The sequence below is a fragment of the Periplaneta americana genome, chromosome 9 (assembly GCF_040183065.1).
Source record: "Periplaneta americana isolate PAMFEO1 chromosome 9, P.americana_PAMFEO1_priV1, whole genome shotgun sequence".
In the NCBI taxonomy this organism is placed as follows: Eukaryota; Metazoa; Arthropoda; class Insecta; order Blattodea; family Blattidae; genus Periplaneta; species Periplaneta americana.
Window position 1 is genome coordinate 2,845,121 of NC_091125.1, and position 11,086 is coordinate 2,856,206.

At 35.5% G+C, this 11,086-nt stretch overlaps 1 protein-coding gene across 3 annotated transcripts; it reads left to right on the top strand.

The window, feature by feature from the left end:
• The first annotated feature begins 6,368 nt into the window (after positions 1-6,368).
• LOC138705734 (uncharacterized) lies at positions 6,369-9,374 on the top strand. 3 transcript variants are annotated; one of them, XR_011333740.1, is made up of 6 exons: positions 6,369-6,670; positions 7,304-7,632; positions 7,712-7,867; positions 7,994-8,071; positions 8,961-9,029; positions 9,218-9,374. XR_011333740.1 is itself a non-coding variant. In XM_069834299.1 (6 exons), the coding sequence occupies exons 3-6, from the start codon at positions 7,771-7,773 to the stop codon at positions 9,346-9,348; spliced, it is 375 nt and encodes a 124-aa protein (XP_069690400.1). In that variant the 5' UTR covers positions 6,371-6,670; positions 7,304-7,632; positions 7,712-7,770; the 3' UTR covers positions 9,349-9,374. The 3 variants fall into 3 exon arrangements, 2 of the variants coding, with proteins under 2 accessions (XP_069690401.1, XP_069690400.1); XM_069834299.1 differs by having other exon boundaries at positions 6,371-6,670; XM_069834300.1 differs by lacking the exon at positions 7,304-7,632 and having other exon boundaries at positions 6,370-6,670.
• The last annotated feature ends 1,712 nt before the right edge of the window (positions 9,375-11,086 follow it).

Here is an 11,086-nt window from a genome sequence, read left to right on the forward strand (position 1 = left end):
TAATAATAATAATAATAATAATAATAATAATAATTAGAGACGAGAATTCCATGCAAATGCATGTTTTTATAGGAACATAGGACATACGTAGCTCATACTTGGTACTTATCCATTTCATTACTTTCCTGTTCCAAATATGTGTACTTGTCCCGTGCATATTTGCATGTTTTCCACTTTTTAGGGATAAAAACATGCATAATGCATATTTAGGTAATTTTTAGCTTAATAATGCATATAATATACATTAAATTCAGTTTAAATGCATGTTTTAATGGTTTTGTGTGGACACCTTAGTTTCTCGATTTTATGTCCCATATTTTAGCTTCAGAAATCAGGATTGAAAAAAAAAAAAAAAAAACTAAATAACAGAAAAATTAAATAAAATGTTAAGATTTTCTCAATAAGGTGTTAGAGGACCTTTCCTTGGAGGGAAGTCCACTTCTACGACACTTTACCGACGACCCTCTATACACTGCGTGTCATAAATTTATTACGTTGGATATTTTGAGAATAGTAAGTAGAGAGGAAATATAGAGGGTTCAAGGAAATTGCCGACAAATAATTTAGGTCAAAAGCATCCTCTTTCAGGGAGGTTGTAAATTCTCTTCCTTTTCTAGTACTAGTAGCAATTTAGATTCTTCTAAAATTGGAATCACCGTAAAACTGTGTTTGCAGTGTGTGAATGTCGTAAGTTGTTAATGTGCTTGTTTATTCTGTTTTTGCGGGTTAATGTGGTTCTAATGTTTCCAATTTAAAGATTCCAAAAGTGTACTCTTTGCACAGTGGATTACTGTAAAGGAAAAGATTTTGTTAGATCAGCTGAGGATGTCGTATTTTGCGACTGTTGGAGTAAAGAGTAAAGCAATGCTGTTCTGTTTCCGAACTTTTATATGACAATTGTTCTTTGTAAAAAAATCACAAAACTTGTTCAAAATAATTATTAAATTACGATGTCCGTTTTTAAATCGTATCTAGGTAACCGTAACGTCTATTATAATTTCAGATGAAATGTACTAAAAAATTTCAAATCGACTAGCATGTCGCATCTGTTTCACATATTGCAAGAATGCAACAAAAGAAATAATCTTCAAAGAATTTCATAGATCCCTCAGTTATGCCCGTGGGAAAGTGAATGTAGCTGCGAAAAACGAATTGGACAGGGTCATAAATGCTAACCCGGACTGCGGATTCTTTTGTTCAGTGAAGAATGTTATTTGTGGCGAAAACTTGAATGAAGAATTTGACCTGACACTGTCACAAATATGTTCATTCAAGTTTAAACCCGTAACTTCTTGCAATATAGAGACAAGTGCAGGAACCTCACAGAAACCAATTTAAAAATGTTATTAGGTTTTTAACTGTGCAAAAAAAGTGAAGTGAAATAAGACATTTTGAAACAAAAATAAAAGTGCATATTTTAATGTATTTTTCGCTTGATCATGCATATTTCATTGTTTGATAGTTCATGAATGCATGCATATTTTGGGATTTTATAGTGCATCAAATTCTCGTCTCTAATAATAATAATAATAATCACTCACCAAAATTTATACAACTGGAGCACTTGAACACTTTTGTTGACCAGGTTAATATGCACGATAGATAAAACCCATTCGCCTATTCTTCTGACTTGAAAATAAATCCATCATTTTTTTGTTGAAGTTGTCTATTTTGCAAACAAAACTCCTCAGATTCATCGTGCCTTCTTAGTGCTAAATCTAGTGCCCCACAAAATCGTATACAATTTATTATTAAATTTAACACATATCTGTTTTTATCAACTTGCTCATTGTGTTTTGCAATCGCGAATTTAACTGATTTTCAGTGTTCGCTTTACCCAGCATAGACAAACTGAAGACGTTATTCATGTTAACCTTTGACTTATATGTGTTTTTATTTTACCCCATAAGTGTACTAAATATGTCACACCCACTTTTGACCAGCTAAGTTCACCTCCGAACAGAACACACGGGAAAAAGAAGAACGCATTTTTCACATCACATCCACACAACCAGTTGTTTTTTAAATAAATATCTGGGTTGAATTTGCGAGATCTGTTAACTTTAGCACTTTGCTGCTTTCGATGAATATTTAAGTGCGTTGTTGGTCTGCCTAATTCTTTAACACGAAGTTTGTTTTCATATGTTAATGTTGAAAACTGAGATTTCAATAAAGCGCCAACCGAATTAATTTTTTAACAGTACACAACACGATAACACGACCACTATTACGATGACAACCTCACGACTTAACACGTTCACACTACACTTGGTACTGTTGGTAGAAATAATAAAGTGAAAACTTTCTCAAACCAAGTTTTCAAGAAACCGGGAGAGATTTTATTATCTTATTGTTGCAGTCTTCGCTTAGAAACATGTTCCGACAAAGCGGAAGGATAGACAGAGCGCGAGGTAGTAAGGGATCGGCATAGTAAATGGGGATGTACAGTTTTAGAGCTGAGACGAGATGTTATGGCACCAACCTGCGCGAAGTTTTAAATTTCCGGCCAGCAGCGTAGAGGAGTGGGGGTTGTTTGTGTTACGGTTCTCAAGCTCAGAGCGGCAGGCATATGCGTTTCATCTCTTTCTAAAAACATTCGTCTTACCTCAGTATCACCACTTTCCTACTCAGAGTCTGAAGGTACCTAATGGAATTACGCCCGCTATTCCATCTTTATATTCTTATTCTCCGTCCCAATCAGACGACTGATCTGTGCTGGAATCAGATGTCCCTAAGTTTATGAAAATGTTCTCCAAAATACTGTCCATCACGTGCTCACTTTCAGTGTAATTGTTCTCTACTTTCTTCACATAATCATACACTGATATCCATTCTTGGAAGAATCGATTGCAGAATCGGCCTCTGCTTATGCGTAGCGTAGAAATTATAGATGAGTCTTCTTATGACTTCCTCATCAAAACTGTCTACAGCTGCAACAATTTTCTTCTTCGGCTGTGATTTTTCCGGACTGGAGAAAGAATCTGCTGTTCCTGCCTCAATATCTTTCCCTTCTTTCCTGATTCTGCCAAGGTTCGCTTTGAAATACTAGTGGCAGCCAGTACTCTTGCACACACGCTTTTCAATGGAATTGGTATTCCGTTTACAGCCTCTTCAGACATGAATTTCCATACATTGTATGCTATTTCATGTTTTTGACTATGAATACTCTATGATTTCACACCTTAGACAATGCCATAATGAGGGCGCTCGGAAGGACAATGTTTTCAGTATTAGCAATAGCGGTAGTAGCAGAACGATCTGAACACTCGGAATGCTAGTAACCAACTAACCCAACACCCCTCCAGTTGAGTGTGAGGGCGAGTCCAAGCAAATGAACTAAAATGCGTCCCTCGCGCCGGTGCCATAACTTTTCGTCCGGGCTCTACAAGCATTGCAAAAGCCAGCGGCAATTTGTGCCTGGCACATTTCAGATCATGCTTTTAGATGCTGAAAAGGACGAGCGAACATGAAGATTGCGCGCGCATCCCATTATATTTCTTATGGGATGTAGTGCCTGGCACAGATCCATCCTCCAAACACTGGTTACAACGTGTTTCGCTGCAAAGATCATATTGACGGTAGAGTTTGTGTAAGCGTAACTTGTTTCTCTCAGGTTTTGAGCGGAAAATATGAATTCTCCTTTTCCTTCTGTATTCTGGTAGTGCCATGGCACAACGGCACTACCTCTAAAGCCGCCCCTGTTCAGAAATAATAGTGTTAAGTACAGCCACTCTCTTGGGCAATGCTGACAAAAATGTAGACATTGACTGGAGGATTAAAACAGTGTGTATAGAGGGCTCATCTTTTAAGATAGACACTGCAAGCCATTAAATTTCACCGACATATTACACTCTCCACAATATCTTTGTCCATGAACATCATTGTAGTTTAGACCCAGGACCTTCAATTCCTTTATACATTTCGTAGAGGTCATTGAAATGAGAAGAAATTGTCTGATGCTGGTCAGCGATGTATGCAATGGATGGAGTAAAGAACAGGCCACCCTACCCCATTTTCCTGGTCTAGTTGCCTCATAAGTGGTGCCTTGTTGATATCACTTGTGTGGTTTGGATAGTTGACTAAACAACAACTAAGATCGTCATATTCACATATCTGATTGTCATCTGCTCTGTTGTGCCTATGTCTATGAAAATATTTCACAAGATTAATGTGTCTGATTATGATCGTGCAAGTAACTTCCCTATAGATAAGATTAATTAATTTTGTATAGTAGGACTTATCATGGTGCAATTGAGACTTTGTCTCTCAAATTGATTATGTAGATCTTTAGCTCCCGCATCCATAATAAAACCTAGAAGCCCTCGAAAAATGTCCTGAGTACGGTACTTGATAGAAGTGGCTCAACTGAGATAATAACATTTAATGGATCATTGTCATGATGGCGCCTCTTAGTGGTAAATAAATGCCAGGCAGGGAAGTGTTGTTTTTATTATTGGAATCTGTTTCCTTTTGTCTTGATTATTGCTACCTTGTCCTTATTCATTAAAATTTTAACTGTCTTTAGATTTTGAAGAACTGAACAGCTTTTCAGATGAAAGTAAGCGGTACTGAATTCACAAATCTACAAAACCATTTTTAAACATTTGCAAGAGCTCCGAATAGCATATGAAGGGATGTAATGATCAAAGATAGTAGTCAACTTCTAAGGAAATTTGCTTTGAGAAGAATTCTGAAAAAAAAAAAAAAAAAAAAAAAAAAAAAAAAAAAAAAAAAAAAAAAAAGGAAGTATGAGAGTATGAAACTAGCATTGAGGTAGTTTCTGTGATTTCGGAAGTCAAAATCGTTTGATTTAGAAGGGATTTTTTTTTGTGGATATGCAGTTGATCGTATATGCAAGGCATAACAAACGCCTAAACTAACCAAATGTAACCTGTCACAGATGCAAGGTGTTTAAAAGGAGTACAAAGGGAACTACCTCAGCACTAGTTTAGCCGAAAATTGAATTACAGCACCACTAATTTTGAGGACTATGTTAAGAAAATGGTATGGAAATATTAATCAGTGATCCAGAAATTTCGGCATCGGAGTTTCCTTTATTTCCTTATCACACTCAGCCAGTTGAGAGGTGCATGAAGCTTGTGACTCAAGCTTCCAGTTCCACTGTGGGTAAAACATAGATGATTTATAAGCAACCACATGAATTGATTCAAAAGCAGTTTTGCCCAGATTCGGAACAAAATCAGAATACCGTATATAAAAATAAAAAAAGTACCGGTATTAGGCCTAATAATGTTATTTATATTGTTTTTATTCCCGTTTAAATGTTCAATTTATGTGAAATAACGTAGAAATATTATTTTCCCCAAGTTTTTATTTAAATAATTTCTGTGTCATGACTTCATTTGTAAGTTTTCATTTTATTATTATACTTTTATATTTAGTTATAAGGGCTATTGTGAGGATTTAATTCTAATTTACAAGACATCCATGTTTCTTGTTACCTGCGTAAAATTACCGAGAAAATTTTAAAACTGAAACATAATGGGTTAACATTTTTCGTTACATTTTTTCAAACATTCATTTTACGCGAAAGAGCGAAAAATCATGTTCTTTCCCTTCCTCTTTGTATAAGTAGCTGCCAGTTTGTGACCTATTCCTTTTTATGGGCTTACATAATTATATTTTTTATTAATCTGTGAATTAAAGTATTATATAAAGACACGGTAGGCCTAGGCCTATATTCCAGTTTTACTAGTAAATAAACTTGCCGAACTTACGAATAACTAAACTAAAATACAAAGTTCGGTAGAGCCCTCAAGATGTTAATCACAAAATCAAAGCTATTATATTTAATATTTCAGTAAGACACAACTTTACTTTCTCACACTATTATAGTTTTCAAATCAATAAAAGTTACATAACCTATGTTTTCACTCGCCCCAAATGAAGTACTGTCAAGTGACGTAAAGAAATTGTCATGATTAAACATTTTTAAAAACAATAGTATCCTTCCTTTTGTCAACTCCTTTGTTTCAATCTCACTTGATACATTTTCAGTAACTTCCAACTGCAATTTCCTTATTAAAACGTCTACAGTAAAAGTATCCCACATTTTCATAAGACATTTATAGCAGGCTTATCTTTAAGTTATTTCATGTTGTATTATAAAACAAGCCATTAAAACAAGACACTTGTTCAATTAGGATCTACCGAAACATTTTTTTTTATCTTAATACATTCTAGGATAGGCTGGCTTATCCGCAATCATTGCAATAAATTGCTTGTTCGTAAGCATACTGTGTAATGTTTTGCCCGAGATCAGCTGATCTGAGAGAGCTGTTATTATGGTGCCACATTCATCCGGCAGAGTAATATTGAGCGCCCTCTGTATATACTTTAATCATGGATAAATATATAATAGGATGCGAAACTGCGGACAGCACGATCTAGATGCGGTATTCTGAAATAAGGTGATCAGCGCCCGACGTCGTAGGTGGTAAATCATAGAACTACGTGAGGACCAGCGTTCTCCACTCTCCGATACGAAGTAGTCAGAACGTTGGCCGATGACTAGCCAACAGCGTTATGAAGGCAAGATGGATTCCAGAAAAATGCAAAAGATTCGAGGAAGATGCTCAGCGCCTGGATGCAAGACTGTTAATACTGTGGGAGGGAAGCATTTTTTCTATTTTCCTCAGGAACCTATGAGGTAAGCTTTAGTATTATTATTGTGTCCTGTGTAGCCTAAACCTTACACTTGAAAACAATGTACTTTTTGGTGAAGTAGGTTAGACGAGCTGTGCATTGCTTTCTGCTAATTTATTTAGGATTATAGTAGGAGTATAAATTTAGATGGTTCCGAAATTCAGTCAAACTGTAACGAAATGTGAAATATTGACGAAAAAGAGCAAGAAGGCTGAAAATGAAACCTCGTAAACCTGAATTGTAGCATTAGGCCACATGGCTGCAAACTAAAGCCACGTGGTTTTTAGTATAAACATCTCACAGTTATGGAAAATAAAATTATGCCTTCTTTGATGTAGTTAGCCATTCTGGAGAAATTCTCAATCATGTGTAGTAGTAGTAATAATAATAATAATAATAATAATAATAATAATAATAATAAGCTTAGGCCTAATATTTAATTTAGTTTGTACCCAATATCTGTTGCTGCTACCAGTTTTCCTATGGTCACTCACCACCTAGTGATGCGCATTAGACATCTCTTAAAATAACACAAATTCAGCAGATAACTTATTATTCTTTTCCCCAATTTTTGCATGATTTCTATTCAATATTTCTTCTACTTTATCTCATTAGTAATTGTAATCCATTGCTATAGGTGTTGGAAGTGGCTCCGATTTTGTGGGCTAGAGGACCGGTATCGAGTTGCCGCAGATGCCACACACAGGTTGAGAATCTGCATGGACCACTTCATAGAGTCTGACTATTATAGCTCTTCACAAAAAGTGATACTTAAGCAAACTGCAGTGCCCACTGTTCATGCTAATGGATTAGTGGTGCCATCAAACCCTAAAATCCGGAGCCCACCATCTAGCCCAGTTATGCCTCGAGCGACCTTATCACCGGGGTCTACCCCAACTTTCAGGCATCACAAGACTTTGCGGACGTATGCTAGGAGGGCGAAGATTGATTCTGCAGCTGCTGAAGGTAATTAGTACACTAGCAATGTTTTTATGTCATTCATGTTTAAAATTTCCGATTTCATTACTCTTTTCTTTATTTTCAGGTACGCGTAGTCTCATAGGTTTACAAGCTGCAACTGAGTAGGCTGCAGGCTTGGCAGCTATGCCTCAAACAATTCCTGCTCCTATGAGTACTCCAGCTTCAAAGATTACTGCTTCGACGGCATATGCCGGGATGAATAAAGATGCATGCCAACAAGGTAATTATTCCACTTAGTCAAGTTTATGGATTTCAAGGAATGCCTTAGTTTCTCATCAGCTGTTCTTACATTACATGTTTCAAATACATAATTAATTATGTTTCGTTTTTTTTGTGATTATTACAGGGAACAGTATGATTGGTGAACAGCTGAGGGGCTATCAGCAACCATCGCTCCTATTCAATGTGGTTCCCACAGCTGAAGGTAAGCGATACTGTCTTGTGAGCCTGGTAACATGCTAGTAATCATTTAAGTTAATTGCCCCCTGCCGTATGTCTGCAGTTTTCATACTTCATTCTTTTACAGTAGCGAATAATAACAAATCCTCTTAACTACAGGGCAGGGTGTTTATCTTGTTATATATCGATCGTCCAGTTCAAAAGTGCGACAACTCAAAAATTGCCATTTTTTAGTTATTTATACTACTGAAAGCCCCTTTCGGAGCTCTTTCCGATTCAATATTGAGATAAGTCATATTTACAACCAAAAAGAATAAAAACGAAATAAACTGCTTTAGAAGTAATTATAACTATGGACTTTATTAAATTCATTATTACTACATTTCGAAATCTATTAATAATGAACTGGAAGATCGTGATATACTCGTCCTGAATACTGACTCAATTCTAATTGTCGTGGTTATGAACCACAACTCTGTCCCTTTTTAGGGGATTTATTTGAAACTTTCAACTGAAGATATCTCAAAACTTGTTTTTTTGTGTTGTCGCACTTTTGAACCAGACGATCGATATTGCAACTGATATCCTGACAAGTCTCCCTGGCACACGAAGTACACTATCATTCCCTCTTACTGACTTCTCTTTAATATCCCAACACCTCTGCTGATTATCCCTTTCTGTTAGTGTCAGTTGTCCTCTATAGCCCAGCCTATTAGCAAAAAAATATTTTATATTACATTACAACGAACAATTCAGATTAACACAATCAAATTTGTTGCAGCATTAAACTTTTGGATTGTTACTATTACTTAACATTTATATGAGTTATAATTTGTACAGTTAAGAGCAGTTTGAAATGAATGGAGTACAAAGTCTGTTCAATTCTTGCTTCAATTTATCATTTATTTCCTTAGATACTGACATGAATACATCCAAGATGGAACAGTTTCCTTCAGCTTCAGCTACACCTCCTTCCAAACTTGGTAAATATTGATCACATTTTGATGTATTGTCAATTTTGTAGTATGTTATATAGCCTATCCATAGCTTGCATGCCTTTTGTTAGGCCTACATTAACTTAACAAGGCTAAAGGTGTTGTCACGTTTCATTTTTTATTTAAAATAGTTCCCAGCAATTAGATTAATCTGAAGTTAATTTCGTAATCTTTAGGTCCTGGTGTTGCAAAACGAAAACTTTTCTCGAGTCCTCACTTCTCATCTTCACCCAGGAGCAACAAACTAAAAATGGCAGCTCTGAAAGCAAAGGTGAAGAGACTGGAGAAAAAATTGCAGTGTCTTTAAAGTAGTGTAAATAGCTCATATTGTGTGTAACAAAAAGGTATAATATCATATTGGTGGAAAGTTCATAGCTTTTTTTATTATTTTTTTATATTTTTATTTATTTTTTTTTGCCCCAGAAAAAATGTTTTTAGCAAATGTTAAATATATTGTGTAATTATAGGGAGCAAAGTTACAGTATGTGGTACATGTGTGTGTATGTAAGAGAGATATTTGACTTTGGAAGTTGGGGGTTAACATACCTTCAGTTCACCTAGTAAACTTTTTTGCCCAACATAATGCAAGTAAGTGATGCAGCTCATGTATTTCACTCTGACCCTCAGTACATACAACATTTTGGTATACGTTACCGTTATGTGTATGCCAAACAACAATGTCTAAGAACCTTAGATGTGATCCTAGAAAAGTGTTCTAAAATGTGTTGCAAAATAGTAGATAGTAATATGACAGTTTCAATTATCAAACATTTTTTTGTAGTATCTGAAATCCGATTAATGTAATATGTATCTAGTCAGCGATGTATGCAACGGAGGGGAGAAAGGAATTGGCCACTCTTACTCATTACCTCCTGCTCTGATTGTCCCATGAGTGTTACTTGTAGGGTCCAAACCTGTTTTTGGACAGTTGACTAAACAATAGTTGATGGGTCCAGGCAGACAAGGGGACAAACCATAAATTTCGATACGTAGGATATCTCATTGGAATGTGAAGAAATATGTTCTGACTAAACTATATGACAACACATTATTCAAATGGTATCATTTACATCTGTAAACGAGCACAGATGGCAGAGCATTCCAAAATATAAATATATAGATGTGGCTTTTTCTCTTATCCGACTGGGCCCCACAATTTCAATTATTCAATTTGTTGTATAGACTTTACCAATGTACTGCACACTAAATATGTAAGTGTATCTGTGTGTATAGGATTACCAGATGTTCTGGATTTCGCTTGACATGTCCTGTATCCTGCCAGGGTTCGTAAAAATCAGAAATTGTCCTGCTTTTCTTTCTTGCCAATTCCCAATGGACAAAAGAGAGTAACTATCGAGTTGGGGTCCATTAGAGGAATTATGTTTGTAAAATCCTTGCTCAAACAAGTCGAGTCACCAGAGAAGTATTAACAATCCGAAAATTAAATAAGGTAAAAGCTAATTTAGAATCCGTATACTTCAATTCTATTCATGATAATAGTTTTGTATCAGTTTTATTGTACAAAGACAAACAAATTACCTAATTATATAACAGAATGTAAAAAGACGTCACGTCAAGTATCAAGTTAGTCTATTATGCCCTGCTTGTATATGGAAAATTCTTTTTCATTTAAAATGACCTGCTTTTAAATTGTTACAATCTGGTAACCCTAGTGCACATGTAGTGTATGTTAAACAGTGATCTGATGGACCTTGTCAAAATTGTGTTGTTCAATGTATTGTAAAATAGTATACAGTAATATAGTAATTTCAATTATGTAACTAGTTTTTGCAGACTTAAAGTGCACTATACACTATTACCTAAAGAATAAAATCCCAATTATCTAACCTTGTTTTCTTTTATTTTCTGTCCCTGTTTGGCTGTATTTTAATTAGTTACATTATAAGGTAGTGTAAAATAGACCGTCTCTTCCAACTATTGGCTCCAATAACAATTTTCAGTGAAAGATGATGTGAGGAATAACAATTTTAAAGTTTTACTTTAAATTGAGGGTTTGGGGCGGGGGGGGGGAGGAGGAATATTTA

What these genes read in the sequence shown, in the direction of transcription:
- LOC138705734 (XM_069834300.1), top strand. Translation starts at nt 7,771, where the DNA reads ATGCCTCAAACAATTCCTGCTCCTATGAGTACTCCAGCTTCAAAGATT. An exon ending in TAAAGATGCATGCCAACAAG is followed by an intron (nt 7,868 to 7,993) that starts GTAATTATTCCA and finishes TGATTATTACAG; the next exon opens with GGAACAGTATGATTGGTGAA. An exon ending in TACACCTCCTTCCAAACTTG is followed by an intron (nt 9,030 to 9,217) that starts GTAAATATTGAT and finishes CGTAATCTTTAG; the next exon opens with GTCCTGGTGTTGCAAAACGA.